At 40.7% G+C, this 17449-nt stretch overlaps 1 protein-coding gene across 14 annotated transcripts in view; it reads right to left on the bottom strand.

The window, feature by feature from the left end:
- PARD3 (par-3 family cell polarity regulator) overlaps nt 1–17449 on the bottom strand; it is a 527506-nt gene that overhangs the window by 16512 nt on the left and 493545 nt on the right. For all 14 annotated transcript variants that reach the window (XM_075827466.1, XM_075827455.1, XM_075827461.1 and 11 more), the window contains one exon: nt 1703–1823. In XM_075827466.1, the coding sequence (XP_075683581.1) occupies nt 1703–1823 (121 nt within the window). The remainder of the gene's footprint in view (nt 1–1702; nt 1824–17449) is intronic.

Raw genomic sequence — 17449 nt, 5'->3', positions numbered from 1 at the left:
TCTGCGACCTCCCGGGAGGGGTTATACCTACCCTCATGACTAATATTTATGGACTCCATTGTAATGAAAATAGACTTGTGGTTCAAAATGTGTCCTATAGACCATTCAAAATTACATCTAAGGCCGTATTTATATTTCTTACAATTAAAAGATTTAGTTTTTGAAATTTACACACATCTTGTTGTCATTTTATTTACTTGTACAGCTTCTTTAGATCTCCCTTGTGCGATCATGGACTTAATGATTTGTGTGTCATTTGAGGTTATTTTCTATTCTTTAGGCAAATAAATATATACACCACATAATGGATCCTTAAAGGGTTTATCCCATTTCAGACATTTATGGCATATCCACAGGATACATTTTTAATCAAAGTGATCAAAGCATTAGGTTAAATAGGGTCAGAGTTTCCTCCGATCCCAGCTGCATTTAGCAGGCTTCTCTAAGTACAGTAGATGTAGATTCTGGACTGTATTTCATTACAATTCATGTATTAATAAAGATGTGGATATCATATGTTTGTCTGTTGCAGCTCGCTTTTGTAGGTTTCCCTTTAAGAGTTATGAAGCAAGAAAAAAGCCAATGTTAAATACAGTACAACTAAATAATGCTGCGTAACAATACCCTGAATAAAAGAAAATGATTTGATCCAGGAGCAAGAACATTTTATTATACTTTAATTAGACAAACCAGAAGATAAGAGGTGCCGCAGCCGGGACCTGAATACATTTTTTGGAATGGTCCAAAAGTGGTTTGAAACAAGTGAGTTGTAGCGCAGTTTATGAAAAAGTACAAAGGTTTCTGGCCTTTTACAGAGTGCCAGGACCTCTTCGTTGAGGAGAATGGTGCAATGGTGGGGGTTTCCACCTGTAAAAAGTTCAGTTTATGACTGACCACTAGCGGAAAAAATCCAACATGGCAGATCAAAAAGGATTGTTCATCCATTATTGGTTGCTTGCCTGGAAAAACAGTAAAAAATGATCTGTCTACAGGCAGCTGATCAGCAAAGGATCAAACATGTCATACAGTAAAGGATTTAATTCATTAGTAACTCACAAAGGGACTGTTACTATAATCCATTAACATTCGTCTTCCAAGGTCTATTGGAAGGAGCCAGGTCAATCCCAAATGAGTGGTTTACGTTGAATGAGGGTTGGGTTAGGTCTTGAGAAAGCCACATTCAAGCTTCATGTACATACATTTTAAAATGCAGATGAAGTAGCATTTTGCTCCCAATATGTAACGTGCCTTATTTAGAGGAATGAATCATAAATAATCCCTTATTAAATGTAAAAAGTATTTGAAATGAAATAATAAATCCTGCTCATACATTACCTCGTACTATTCGCATTTCTCAGTAGCATTCAATTGTTTGAGGTTTTCGTGAACAATTTAAATTCTTGGTGCTCATTACACTTCATACATCCATGACTCTTGGATTTGCTCCATTGCAAAAAAAAACACAATTTGATATGGCAAGAAACAAAGGAATCCGATATCACTTAAATAACTGGGCAGATGGTGAGGTCAGATATGAAATTAAATTATCCATAATGGACACATGCTGTGAGAATAAGGACATGGGTTGAAAGGTCATAAGTTGGTTGTACGGCACCTTAAGGACTAATACACCCTGGAGTGAGATCTTATTGATAAAACCTTCCTTTACATTGTTAGTTAATGGATGTCCTAAAGCACTCACCCAAGGTTGTTCAAAACTGTATGTACGCCTGCGTTCATCCACATCATCTTCATGCCTGGCTTGCTGGAATTCTTGGCGAAGACGCTGTATCCGGTCATGATTGCTTGGAGTTGATCGATTGCTGAAATGAATATAAGAATTTCATTAGCGTCCATAGCTTGAACATTGAAAGTGAAATCACAGTGAGGATATTGCCAAATTACTACTGGTGTAACTGCCAAGATGGTAGACCTAACTCCTAAAGGTTTAAAGGCTTTGTCTAGTTTAGAAAATCCATTTTCATACAACCCATTAGGGAATTCTAAGTTGATAGAGGTGGTTTCATGTTCAGGATCCTCATCTCTTGGCCAGAAAGGAGAGCGGTTACAAAGAGCGTCTCTCGCTCTGGAGGACCGGTCCTGTACAGTACTACACATACATGCCGTTGATATAAACGGGCACTGTGTAATGCCCCTGTGCTGGCGCTGCAGGGAAATTGAACAAATACGGCCAGGTTTTCCACGCAGATTACATCTGCTCACTGGCGGTCCCAGCAGAGGACACTGTGTGATGAGCTTATTATCATGGGAGCTTTCTAACAAGTAAGAATTGTTCAAAGCGGAGTACCTGTATAATAGCCAAGAAAAGAGCTATAGAGACTTTATCAGCTGTAGAACAACCAAAGGATATATGTGACTACCACTGTATTCATGGAATTACAAGTTCCAGAATATTCAGTCTATAATAGATGGAGCAATGCTACTCTACATACCCTCCATATACCTCCACCACTACATGCACATCAGTACGACTCCAAACCCCACCACCGCCTGTTGGTACCCTTCCCCTAAATAGCCTTTTTTGTCGTTTCTGTAATGGCAGTGACACCACAATCTTATCAGAGTTGAAAATGACTGTTTAAAAGTCCAAAACACAAGAGAGTCTCACTCCTACTAGTCATGGGATTACTATGATTTAATAGAATTAAGGCCCTTTTATCGGGCAAACTGGTGTTCATATGAACACTCATTCCCAATCATTGCCCTGTGTAAACAGTGCAAGTGTCAGCCAACGAACGAGCAAACGCTCGTTCATCGGCTGATCACATTGCTTAGGCACATAAAATATTATCGTTGTTGGCAGCATATCTCCCTGTCTCCCCAGGGAGATGTGCCGCCGACATGATAAAAATGCACGGGGACGAGTGATCGTAGTAACGATCGCTCATCCCCATACAGAGCTACTTGTTTAGCGAGCAAATGAGCGCTCATCGACGAGCTGTCTCGTTGATCGGCGTTCATTTTTAGTGCCAAACTTGGCCGATGTAAAAAGAACCCTTAGACTTCTGTTTTTGGGTCTACGTGACAGACCCTAATGTTTGTGCATGTTTCCTCCAGGTACTCTGGTTTCCTACCACACTCAAAGAAAACTATACGGATCGGTTAGTTGACTTCCTATGAAATCGTCCCGTGTAACCAAAATAGGGAAATTAAATTGTTAGTCACATTGGGGACAGGGACTGATATAAGTGATGACAATCCTTGTGCAGAGCAATAGAGTATTTTGGCACTATATAAGCAATACCAATAAATAATAAAGAAACTATTAAAAAAAAAAAAAAAGTTGACTAATATTTTTAGTTGGAGAACCTGTACAACTAAGCAGTAAGGGGACAGGACCTCTTTAATGTCTTAATATTCTCCTGATTGGACGCCTCAATAATGATCAGTTTTGATGCAGCCCATGCAAGTGTATAGGTGATATGGAGCGAGCCAACTGTAGTATCCAACATACCATCCCACAACTGTCTGACACTGCTGTGGAGAACTTGATCTAATGTGGTATTACAGAACGGTCACATTCTGGAGTGATATCAATGTCGAATGTACAACAATATAAAGTAAATTAACTAGATATAACTGTTTTTACAACACACTACATATCTAGGAGCCAATGCAAACGATATGCAAATTTTCATTCCCTGTCATTGAATTAATACTGCAATTAAATTAATAGCCATAAAAATTTAGAACAGTATTTTAAATATGCATCAAAAGGTGAAAGTTGCCTGCCATGGCCGGGCGTATATTGTCGGCTACTTTATTACCACTGAAGTGGTGTGTCGCTCAATTGACTTTCTCTAATCAATGAGATAATGTCATCCATTACTTTCCCCTCTGACTACTGCATTAATCCTGTACATTGCATGTCAAGTTGTTCATATGCGCTATACAGGAAAGTTCCTGTCCACAAATGAATAGATGATTCCCCTTCCAACATTGACATGTTTTCCACTAATACTTTGTGTAAAATATATCTGACAACTTATTTCACGACACAATGTCACATTTCCCTGGAACAGAAACCAGTGAAAGGATAGCACGATGGATACAGAGCTCACCATTACAATACATCTGCTTAGATTCAATTAACATGAAATAAAAATAAAAGTTTCAATATTTGAGAGCCAGGATCACACATGTAGTTTTGATACGGTTTTTGGTCAAGTTTTTTACATGGCTGCCCATCGCTATCCTCACCAACAACGGTGGACCACTTAGGGTATGTGCACACGATAGCTGCCTTTTACATCTGAAATTACAGTCTGTTTTCAGGAGAGAACAGCTGCGTCGTTTCAGACGTAATTGCTCCTCCTCGCATTATGCGAGGCGTCTATGACGGCCGTAAATTTGAGCTGTTCTTCATTGAATTCAATGAAAAACGGCTCAAATTACGTCCAAAGAAGTGTCCTGCATATAATGTATATAAGTGTCCTGCATTTCTTTGTCGAGGCAGTCATTTTACGCGTCGTCGTTTGACAGCTGTCAAACGACGACGCGTAAATGACAGGTCGTCTGCACAGTACGTCGGCAAACTCATTCAAATGAATGGGCAGATGTTTGCCGACGTATTGTAGCCGTATTTTCAAGCGTAAATCGAGGCATAATACGCCTCTTTTGCGACTGAAAATAGGTCGTGTGTACCCAGCCTTAGGGTTTTAGCAGCTAGACCCATGGAGATCGCCCGGGCGGCTTTTATTTTCAAAAGGTTTGTCCACTTAAGAACCTGTTTAATGTGACAAAGGGTTGCAACGCATTTGAGCTGCACATCTGGCATGAAATGTCATATGACTGAAATTGTTCAAACGGCAAAAATACAAAATCTAAATATTTCAGTTTTATTCATTTCCACCCATCCATGGGGCTCATCACATCCCGAAACTTCAGCCTTCATGTTATTCAAGCATGACTAGAGACAGAAACAAAAGCAACTGAACTGCAACCTGCAAAAACTGAACTACTGTGTTCAATGTTGTGGTCTGTACACGGATTAGACGTCATTGTATGGAAAATATTTCTGTCATAGGAACTCCTAACTGGAAGCAGCCATTCATTTGCTGGAAATGATCTACATTCCAACTGATTTCAGCTTTCTGAGTACATCAATTAGAGAATATGGAAGAACCAGGGAAAACAAGGTCAGCTCGAGTGTCCGCTCTTCTGTCCTGCAGAACGTTCAGCCATTCATTGATCTACGTTCACCAGCTTATTTACGCTTTAAAGCCGCACCACATGACGCTTCTTTCTTTCTTTACTAGATGACTATATTGCTCTATGCAATGCCCTCTAAATCCAGGAGATATATAGACATTTTTACACCTCTAGAGAAGCAGGAACAGCACGAATACAGTGTTTTCCAAGCAAACATTGATCACTATAATAAGCCTGATCTTTTCAAGGCCAGACGCTGTAAATTGTACAGCATTAGATTTACCTGACATTCTATAGTATATAAATACCAATCTTAGTTAACATTAAAAGAGAAATTAGAATTACATTTTCATGCCGGATAATTAAGATTGCAAAGCAACTTTCAACCCTGTTATTCTGTAGTAAATTGTGACGGAATTGGATATTTACCCTCTTAGCAAGGTAAGTGCGGAGAAATTAATTCTGTTCTAACCCCCTAACGACATGCCACATACGTGTAGGTTGCAGCTGTTAAGGGGAAGTATTGAGCGGGTTCACAGGCTGAGCTCGTTCCATACTTAGCGGGTGACGGCTGTGTAATCCAGCAGACACCTCACTACAATGGGCGGAATCAAAAATCACTTTGATTCCGTCCGTTTAACGCCTCAAATGCCACAGTCTTTAGAATCAGGGGTCGTACCCCTCTAATTTGCCGTCGCCACCATGACTGCCTGAGGTCCTAATGAAGGCCGCCAGATCTGCCATCTTTATACTCCTTTGAAGCCCTACCTCTGGCAGGGCTTCAAAGGAGACTGTTAGTATAGCAATATACTGCAATACATTAGTATTTCTTTATATCATGCTATCTATCCAACGATCGCTGATTTAAAGAGGATCTGTCACCAGTTTAGTAATGCCCCATCTCCTAGCTAATCTAATAGGCGCTGTCACACTGATAATGCTAGTGAAAATTGTGTCCAAAAAGTTTATTTTAAAAGTTAGCTTTTTTTCTAAATATGCAAATTAGGCTATACTAGACAAGTGGGCGTAACAGCAGCGATTCTCCTGAGGTGGAGCTAACTCACTGCCTCTGACGCTGTCCTATCAGCATGAAGCTGCTTCACACAGTGTGAGAGACTGAAGCTGGAGGGAAGGGGATCCCTTCAATCAGCCATATCTCCGGCTCTGGTCACTGATTGGTCAGCATCCTACACTTCTCTTCACAACGCCCAGTTGGTAAAAAGTAAAAACACGCACAGTTGTCTATTAAGAAACTAATTTGCATAAATCTAAAATGGTTTATAACTTAATAAAAAATTATTGTTTTTCAAAATAAAAACCACTGCTGTTATCTAAATCACAGCGTCGATCAGATTATGTAGGAGATAGGGCACTTATAATCTGGTGACAGAGCCTCCTTAATGCCCAATTATGAGGACTTCATGAAAAAAGGCAAGTTAAAGAAACCTGGCAATCGCTCTTCTCCAACACGTTGGACCATTTCTGCCGAAACTTGTACCATGTTGTCAGGTGTATTAAGGACTTCTGAGAACCGGACAAGCTGCACAAAGAAGTTTTTCAACACTTTTGCAAAATCTTATATGAGATCTTTATATTTTCTTACGCAAAAGGGAAGTTGTGTCTCTTCTGTGCTTGAGGCGCCAATGGCAGCAGATGTTTCACCAACCATACTGTAAGTGCTATTGGCACATATCTCCATGTATAGTCAACTGAAGCACCTAGAACGGTTCACATATAAGAACATACAGGAGCTTCTGAGAAGGTGAACACGTTTTAGACATCAAATTTCTGGAGACATTGGCCTCGTAAGCCCATGTATCTAACGTTATCAAGACTAATTATATGTATCCTGCCTCCAAATTCACGACCTAGGAAAAGAAGGTTTTAATAATATCCACAGATACTTGACTGTTGAGCCCATGGATCTAAACCAATCATCATACACATCTTGGCTCTATTTTCTATGTTTAGTACATCAACAGATTATAAAATCTTCAGCATGGGCTCACTTAACCGGTCTGCGTCTACGCCGCCCATATGCCGCAAGCTGTGATGCTCTGAGTCTACCGACACTTTTCCATGATCATAACCAGCATTAACGTTTTCAGAAATTTATACAGCAGCTCTTCTGTGAAATCGGACCAGACAGGCCAGCCTTCTCTCCCCGCGCCCATCAGTGATCCTTGGACGCCCCTGATCCCACCATACCTCTCTTTACATAGATGCTCTGACCAGTTGTCATCATAATTTGGCCTTTCTCAAAGTCGCTCAGATCCTTACACTTGCCCATTTTTCCTGTTTCCAACACATCAACTTCAAGAACCGACTATTCACTTGCTACCCAATATATCCCACCCCTTGTCAGGCGCCATTGTAACCAGATAATCAATGTTATTCACTTCACCGCTCAGTGGTTTTACCGTTGTGGCTGAACAATATAAATGTATGTATTAAATATTTAATAAAAAAAGTATAAAAGACAAATAAATGTAAAAAAAAATCTACAAATATAGCTGAAAACCTTCCTTAAAACATTGGTTTACTTCTAAAAGATCACTGCAGGATATATTACAAAAACTAATCTCAATATTCTTCACGAGTCAAAATTAATTGAATAGTTGAAAATATATTATTTTACCTTTGCGTGAACCTGTAATTGAACGAAATACAAATATATTCTAGCACAACCAGCAATTAATTTAGCTAAGTAAAATAAAGAAAAAAAAAACACATTAATTTAATGAAACGATCGAGCATCGTTATCTGGAAGTAAGATGTGAACACAAATATGATTATTGATATGATAATAATGGCAGTAAGTCAGCATCTTAAAAGTGTTTTATTATTTTCTTTGCAGATCCTTTGAAGCAGAAGATTAGGATCATAATTTTTATTTTAATTACAATAAAAGCCAAAGCAAATTGTTTAATATGAAAAACATAAAGATGTTTTTATAGTCACTTGAAGGCAGAGGATGGGAGTCGTAACATTGTAATATTTATTCTTATTAATTAAAATAATTACAATGTTACATCCCCCTAAGCTGTGATATATATATATATACAGATATATTATACACACACACACATATATAGATATATTATACACACACACACACATATGTATATATATTATATACACACACACACACACACATATATATATATGTATAAAAAAATTATTTTTTTATATTTATTATTTTTTGTTATTATCGGGTAGAATGTACTGTATATTAGACAATATTTTCGGGTGACATCTTCCAATCTAATATAAAGCATATACACAATTTGAAACCTTTCAATAGATTTTTCCAAAGTGGCTTTATGTGAGACTGACATTATGTGCAATCATGGGAAGAAAAAAAAATATCTAACCCTAAAATTGCTGGATAGGCTACCTTACTCCGAATAAAACCTCCCAGTGGGAGCGTGCCGCAGAGAAAAGTGCTAATTTTTGTTTCTGTGCAAGTCAGCCTTGTAGGGGGTGCGACAGCACAACAATTTTGTGTGAATTTTCCTCGCCTATCCAAACAAAGATAAGACAGGCCTCTTTATCCGCAGCACTAAAAATCCTTCTAAAAGAGAGGAAAAAAAAGACAAAAAACAACCGGCAGACATTTTTATTGCTTGCTGTGGGAATATAGAATTGTGCTGAAGGGAGCCAAGAGAGAAAGGGGGTTGGGAGGGAGGCAATTTAGGCATTTTGAAATTAGGTATAACAAGATATATAATTGCAAAGCAAGACACACCACATTTTATCCACTGTGTGCTTTTATTTAAGTGGATACTGAGATTGCCTACAAAAAGGTATAATCTTCTGTAATCATTTTCGGTGTTCAAAGCAATTACGAATCAACGGTGAAAGCAGGAAGAAGAACAATGTGGCCCAGTCCTCGAGGTCCGACCTTCCTAGAATCCTATATTTGGCCAGGTGGGTAGTGGGTGGAGCGCTGGCGGGTAAGTGCTTCCGACACAGAGCAAGTCAACAGGAAAATCTGACATAGTTTTTGTGTAAATGTCAAACCGAGAGACGCTTTAAAGCCATTTTCGGAGTAAGGAAAGTGTCATTTACAACATATGTCTTAAAACACAGAGCAAAATCGAAAATTACAAGAAATAAGATACTTGACTTCTGTGACGCTCCGTACGATAAATCTACAGCAAGTGTTTAAATGTTTACATATCACTGACATGGAGATTGTTACTGTCATTTTATGCCTCAATAGGCTTTTTTTTCAGACACATTATATACACATTGACAGATCTGGCATCGAGATATCAGGATGTGATCTGTAGTTTTACGTTGGACTGCAGGTAAATTTACTGAATTATCTTAACTGACGGAGCTATTGTGGGGGCACAAAAGAAACATTTAACCCCTTAGCGCATTATCATGAACATCACAGGAAGTGTCCTCTCCGCGCATTCTGATGCGCATGTACATGATGGCGATCACGCGGGCACAGATCACCAAGCTGTCAGTAACAGTCGGGCTTCCTCTGTAAGTCGGGATTGGAGGAACCTCCGATCCCAAATGTTTAACCACTTAAATGCCAGGGACTACGGCATTTAAGTAGTTTAAAAGAGGGATTGCAATAGAAGCTGGGGGCGTAACAAAGGCCCCCATGCCTGCCACGACTTTATGACTATCAGGCCATGCCAGAAGCACCTTCTAATAGGCTGCCTGTCAGTTTTACACAGTAATGTTTTGGTACACGGAGTACACCAAAGCATTATATCAGTGATTAGAAGATCGCATATTGTAGTGAAGCCCCCTAGTGGCACTAAAAAAAAGGAATGTTTATTACAAAATAAAATTTAAAAAGTGCACAGTAAAAATAAAATATTTTTTTCTATAAAAAGTAATTTTACTTGGTAAAAGTGTAAAAAATACATATATGATATCGCCGCGATCGTAAGGACCCAAGCAATAAAGTTAACAAATTATTTAAGTCGTTAAGTAAAAACAGTACATCAAACAATGGCGGAATTGCGTTTTTTTTCTACCCCCCCCCAAAATAATAAATGTTAATAAATCTCATGTACCCCAAAATTAAACCAATGAAAACTACACCACGTACTGCAACAAACAAGCTCACATATGGACACATTGACTGAAAAATACTCAAGTTTTGGCTCTTGGCATGCAGCGTTGCAAAAGAAAATAATTTTCGTTTAAAAGAGTTTTTATTGTGCCAAAGTAACAAAACATCGAAATACCTATATAAATTTGGTATCGCCGTAATCGTATTGACCCATATAATAAAGGTCACGTGTTATTTAAACCGCATGGTGAATGGTGTAAATTTAAACCGTGAAAAACAATGCTGAAATAGCTGGTTTTTTTAAAATTCCCTCCCTGAAAAAGTCAATAAAAGTTAATCAATCTATTATATGTACTCAAAAATGGTGCCATTAAAAAATTCAACTCGTTACGCAAAAACAAGCCCCCATATGGATATGTCCACAGAGAAATAAAAAAATTTAAAAAAAGACTATTAAACGCCAAGTCATTAAGGCCAAAATAGGCCTGGTCATTAAGGGGTAAGAGTGGTTGTCCAGGCTTAGAAATCTAGATCTATTTTTTTTTTTTGGAACAGCACCACTTTTGTCCACTGTCTGTGTCTGGTATTGCAGGTCAGTCCCATTCACTTGAATGGGGATGAGATGAAATACCAGATACATCCCATGGACAAAATTAGTACTGTTTCTGGAAAAGAATTCAGACCCCTTTTTCTAATTCTGAACTAATTCAGCTCTGCTACATCCAAACAAACAAGCGTAATGTTAAAGTAGAACTATCCGTTTTACACTCCACAAAGTCTGTGACCACTAGTAGGACGTACTTTATGCGGATGGAGTACACTACACAGTAGTCAGGAGGACAGATGGAGAACCACGGAGATCTCTCGGGAACAGGACCAGTCTGGAGAAAAACGTTATGTGATAGAAGATGACTTATAACTTGGGGGGCGAGAAGAGGGATCGGAGTTACATTTCAACATAGATGTAAATTTGTCATGGACGCACAATGGGATTTTGTATATAGCTTTATGTACCCACCTGTTACAGGTACTGCATGAAAGTTATCATCCAGCTTTTCTTAAAAACGTTTGCAGCGGTACAAGGGTGACGACGTATCACTACGTAAATCGGCACATTTTCCAGGAAAGCGGGGTGATAACATACAAGGGTGTTATGGCAGCCATAATAATGGTCATTTAACTTTCACATAAAACACATAAAGAGTTAATAAACAGCTGAATAAAATGTCTCCTTTTACTGTATAAAGAGAACCTATTCCTAAAGGAATGATTACACGCCGTCATTCCACCATTGCCCTAATGTTCAGCCGAAATAAACTTTAAATCCTTCATTGGCCTCAATTACAATTATATACGATGCCATGAAAATAAAATCCACGGCAGATATCTCCTGCACAACTTGTAACTTTTTGGCAGGAGAAGTGTGACACAATCCAGGTTATTGCGCATAAAGTGGCCTGATGAATAGAACACATCATCCCCTGAATAAATCACTACCAATAGTTGCAGATAAATGACGGCAGCGTGTTTGGGTTTCGTCGCGCTCTGCCTTATGGAGAAGAAAAACCGGCGATGAGGGAGTTTTATCAGACAGTTCGCAGGTACTTGGAGAATATCATTTACACCAAGACAATGAGGCAACAGAAGTCGTGTGCGGAGGGATTCATTTCAGAGCCTATTGTACAAAATACCAATGTATTACTGAACGCCAATGTCAAAACCTCGCCAGGCACTACATCATTTTGTAAATTATTAACATCCTCCACTAATGAAGAAGCTTCCTTCATTAAATATTTACCAGCTATGTTTTAGGATGTTTGCCAGCATGGACAAAAGGTGTATATGATAAATATAGCTTCTAGGTTATGCCTCTCCCCCCCTGCTAACATTAAGGAGGGATGTCTTCCCATGGTTTTATGGCAGGATACACTCCGACACCACACTCTAAGGTGTCCCTCAAGAGCGCAGGCCAGGTCAAAGGGTTGTCCCCTGGTAATGGCAACACATGGCCATGTAACACGAGGCTCCGGCCATGTTTCAATTATCTTTTTCAATTAGTTCCAAGGATCAATGATCGCACTAAAAAGCCTTCAGGAAAATGATCAGCGTAGACAAGGAACGGTTGTAGGTTTACACATGTAACAGCTGTCTCACAAAGGAGTCCACAGGCAGCGATCATTCACAATAGCCTTAAATATTTTACAAACATTCTCCCGACTGGTCGAAGACTTGACACAGATCCCCTGTAGTTCAGCACGAGGAAAGCAAACGGTTTAACGTGTAACAATCCCATCACAACATTTACAGGAGGGGCAGGAGAGGTCACTCAGATGCTACAGACAGAAGTCTACAGATGACCTCTCTACCCCGGCTCCTCCGACTCTAGAAGTAGACCTGACGGTGAATGTCCTATACCATTATCTGACCTACAAAACTAGAAGAGAGAGTAGCAACTATTAGAGCACTAAACTCTCAGGCGTTAAAAAATATGAAATCGGGCATCAACGGGACTGGACCAATTTCAAACTAACACGTATTCTGGATTATTGGGCAAATTTTAACATCTGCTAATACTTTGTCGTTTATTCAAATAAATTTTTTAATTGGTTCTCTCTGTTCATGTTTTTAGCTTCTTGTCTTGTGAAATTCCTTCCTTACACCTCAGTGGGTATGAAGCCTGTGCAGAGGCACATTGGGCCCTTGTGGCTCCTTACTGCGGAGCTACAGGCACTGTGGACTGCAGTATGGGGGTCTTCATATGGCATTATATTACTGGATGTTCTCCTCTAGAAACAATGCAGTGTGTATGGAATTAAGAGACATACAGAGGTACAGCGAATGCTCGTTTATTGGCTTGCTTATGCGGCTAATAGGATGGTCGCTAGTCGGCAGCACATCTCCCCGTGTAAGGCTGGATTCACACGACCATGTTACGTCCGTAATGTACGGAACGTATTTCGGCCAGAAGACCCGGACCGAACACAGTGCAGGAAGCCGGGCTCCTAGCATCATAGTTATGTACGATGCCAGGAGTCCCTGCCTCGCTGCCGGACAACTGTCCCGTACTGAAAACATGATTACAGTACGGGACAGTTGTCCTGCAGCGAGGCAGGGATTCCTAGCATCGTACATAACTATGATGCTAGGAGCCCGGCTTCCTGCAGTGTGTTCGGTCCGGGTCTTCCGGCCGAAATACGTTCCGTACATTACGGACGTAACATGGTCGTGTGAATCCAGCCTAAGGAGGGAGATGTGCTGCCGACATGATGCAAACGTATGGGGACGAACGATGGTAGTAACGAATAGATTGCTCGTCCCGATACATAGCTCCTTATGAAAGATGCAAACGAGTGCCAATCAACAAGCTGTCTCGTTGATCGGCGATCGTTTTCACGGTCCATATCGGGATCATTAGAAGCTATAGGAAGCCATAGTACGGCTGTGTGAATGAGCTCTTGTACTGCAGTTTTTTGCTACAAACAAATGCTGGATTATCAGAATTTCAGGATTACAAAATTGCCGAATTAAGAAATTTTCTTTACACACAAAAGAGAATATTTGTGGAGAACGCAATGCAATGCCCACATAGGTTTTGACGTAAGTTGCATCAGAAAAAGATGACAAAGTTGTGCTAAAATTTGTGACTTTACTCATCAAATTTTAAAATTGACGAGATAAGTTTGTGTGGCCTCAAAGGAGACAGTTTAGAGAAGCACTCTGGGAAAAACGTATTTCTTTACCTCCGTTTGTAAACTAGTGACACAGGAGCATGACACAAGGATTTGAAAAGCACCAAAGAGAGAATACCAGTCAAGCAACACCATGAATAGTGTCACAGTGAACCCCGCCATAAAAGTGCCAGCCACACATTGCCACTCAGTAGTGTCTGCCAAATAGTGATCCCCGTAACTATGCCAGCCACACGGTGCCACTTGGGGCCACACAGAACGGCATTGTGGGTCGCATGTTGTGTACCTCTGGTCTATTGGAAGAAAGACACAGTACTTGCTTCTAAGGATGTATAATGGTATTAGTCGTGAGACGGGTCCGGCAAAGCGTTGCGGCTTCCGTCCTAAACAGAAACAACAATCATAGTGTGAACCCAGCCTTAGCTGCATTGTGGTGATGTGTCTACTTTAAGGGCTGCTTGCTTTTACATTTATAAATATGGACAGCAGAAATAAAAAGTTGGTTCCTAAAAATTGAGAACAGAAGTTTGCAGTAATTTTCTGAACAAAGCTTCCTTGGGGAGCTCAGAAGAGGAACGCTTGAGGCTAGGAAGCTTTGCTTTGAAGCAACTGGGTCAGCTCTTGAAGGGTAGGGTAGGGAATTCTGCTGTTAACTCTGCAGTCGGATACCGAAATGTCAAATCATGTCTTCATGAGACTAGAAGCAATGGGAATCTCTGTAACACTGCAAATATATTCAGTAACACATCTCAATAATACATCTTTTCCTTTGCACAAAAGTTTTAGTATCCAAGGAAAACTCTGCAGAAGGAACAGAAGGAGAAAATCGCATATATTGTAAGGTGGATAATGAAGTCCCATGTCACTGAAACGAACAGACGGATCTTCACTTGTGGACCACGGCAGTGGAGAGAACTTAATCTAACCCGCTCCCCAAATAATACCGAGTGGAAATACAATTTCACCGCTGGAGCATTTTCTTTGGTGAGCACATTTGACTGATATTCCAGTGCAGTCACCTAATATAGATATTAATGGATAAACTGAATGAAATCCTAGGACTGGGTGATTAATCTATTACATTCTACTAATTTGCCATGATTTAGATTCTTTCAAAAGCGTGAAGTTGAATTAAGCCCTGCCCACAATGGCAGCTGCATCTCATCTGCCGCCGCCACAACCAATCAATTTCTTATGGATGTGACTGTCGGCACCCAAGGGTAAGCAGAGGCAGTGGGTGGGCAGTAATACTGCCTCTTCCTAGGTGTGCACGGTAGATCGACCGCAGACATTACGTCGTATTTTACGTCACACTTAATGAGCGGCTGTGTGTGATGTATAATACTACTGCCCATTGGTCCCGGCTTCCCTGCGCTCCGTATACTGTGTAAACCTAGGTCTGCATTCACTGCACACTTGCTGCCTCTGCTGACCCTTGGGCGTCGACAGTGACATCGGTAAGTACGGTAATTGATTAGTAGAGAGCCAGTAGAGCGGGCAGTGGCAGTAGGTGCTATTAAAGAGGAATAAAGAAAGAATATTACTTTAATAGTAAGTGCCACCCCCGAAATTATGCCGATGGATTTTAAAAATCTTTCCAGTGAAAACCTGGCAGTTGTTCAAAAAAAACGACAAAAAAAAAAAAAAAAAAAACTCCATCACTCTCCTTTCAGTGCTCTTTCCCCATTAGCAAATAGGTAAGGGCTCATTACATGTATGTGTCGGTGTAAATACGTGTGCAAAATTCTGTAATTGTAGAGTGTGTACAGAGTTACGATATTTGACAGTATGTAATGAGTGTGTGAATGGTGTGCTGTACAGTGGCACATGGGAGTATCCTGTGGCTCCGTACTATTCAGCCGGACTCTGATCAACAGGCCCTGTGGGTGATCAGTATTGGAAGAGGAGGGTAAACATTATATAGTAATGTTTTATCTATGTGGAGACATTGAGTTTCTGCCATGTTTGAAACAAAGCTCAAAAGCTATCGGTGCCGTGGAAGTCTATTTTGTGCATCGATTATTACATCTAAATAGCATTATAATGATATTGGATATGACACAGCAGTATACACAAACTAATGTGGTATGAAATTAATGATCTGAAAAGATGCATCCAGATTTTACATTTACACAGATAATATAAGTCATATGGGAAATGAAGGGCTCTAAACACTGGAGTTAAAACGTGTGAATGGAGACGAATGCCAAGACGTGCCCATAGAAAGTTCTGTAATAGAAAACATTACTATTTTGAAACAGGGCTCATTTCAGCCGGACGCGGCAGGGTCTAGCAGCCGGACGCGGCAGGGTCTAGCAGCCGGACGCGGCAGGGTCTAGCAGCCGGACGCGGCAGGGTCTAGCAGCCGGACGCGGCAGGGTCTAGCAGCCGGACGCGGCAGGGTCTAGCAGCCGGACGCGGCAGGGTCTAGCAGCCGGACTCGGCAGGGTCTAGCAGCCGGACTCGGCAGGGTCTAGCAGCCGGACTCGGCAGGGTCTAGCAGCCGGACTCGGCAGGGTCTAGCAGCCGGACTCGGCAGGGTCTAGCAGCCGGACTCGGCAGGATTTAGCAGCCGGACGCGGCAGGATTTAGCAGCCGGACGCGGCAGGATTTAGCAGCCGGACGCGGCAGGATTTAGTAGCCGGACGCGGCAGGATTTAGTAGCCGGACGCGGCAGGATTTAGTAGCCGGACGCGGCAGGATTTAGTAGCCGGACGCGGCAGGATTTAGTAGCCGGACGCGGCAGGATTTAGTAGCCGGACGCGGCAGGATTTAGTAGCCGGACGCGGCAGGATTTAGTAGCCGGACGCGGCAGGATTTATAGCACTCAAAAAATATGGACAAATGTATGTAAACAATTCCTGTCCATGAGATTAATCTTTTTTTCCCCATTGGCTAGCATTTAGTTTGCGGTAATTTATCAATTTTAATACGACTCACCATGGCCTGGTCAGAAAGTTAGAGCATTACATATGCTCCATAATCTTCACTTGAGATGTACAGATCTCTTTTAAAGAGGTATTCTAGCCATGAGCACTTATCATGAATCCAAATGATAGGTGATAAATGTTAGATCGCACCCCAACCAATGAACAAGGGCCCCCCAATATTCAGCTCACGCGGTTTTCGTACCTGCCATAGAGTTTTATGGAGCAGCACGCATGCTCTAAACAACTATTCCTTATCGTGTTCGTCTGAGTGGGGAGGGATGGGGTCCCCCATTCTAGCAAATGATCCATCAATTATTTAATATCTAGATACATGAACAGCTAGAATACACCTAAAAAATCCTACATGCGCACAAGATCCATCAACATGAATGAATGCAGATTTTCCTTCACCCTTGATAGTTTTTAATTTTATGTATATGAATCTTCAGCCCACAAAGTTCAGGCTACATAGATATATTACCTCAAAAGACTGCCATGAACTCCATCCTAAACGGAACGTATCCACCCATTAGATTACGAGAAAAATAATTGTTTTATCGGGACGTATGCTCCTATCAAACTGCATATTTAATTGTCCTGCAAGTTAAATATTT

Source organism: Rhinoderma darwinii, chromosome 5 (assembly GCF_050947455.1).
Source record: "Rhinoderma darwinii isolate aRhiDar2 chromosome 5, aRhiDar2.hap1, whole genome shotgun sequence".
NCBI lineage: Eukaryota > Metazoa > Chordata > Amphibia > Anura > Rhinodermatidae > Rhinoderma > Rhinoderma darwinii.
This window is presented reverse-complemented; position numbering and strand designations above follow the sequence as displayed.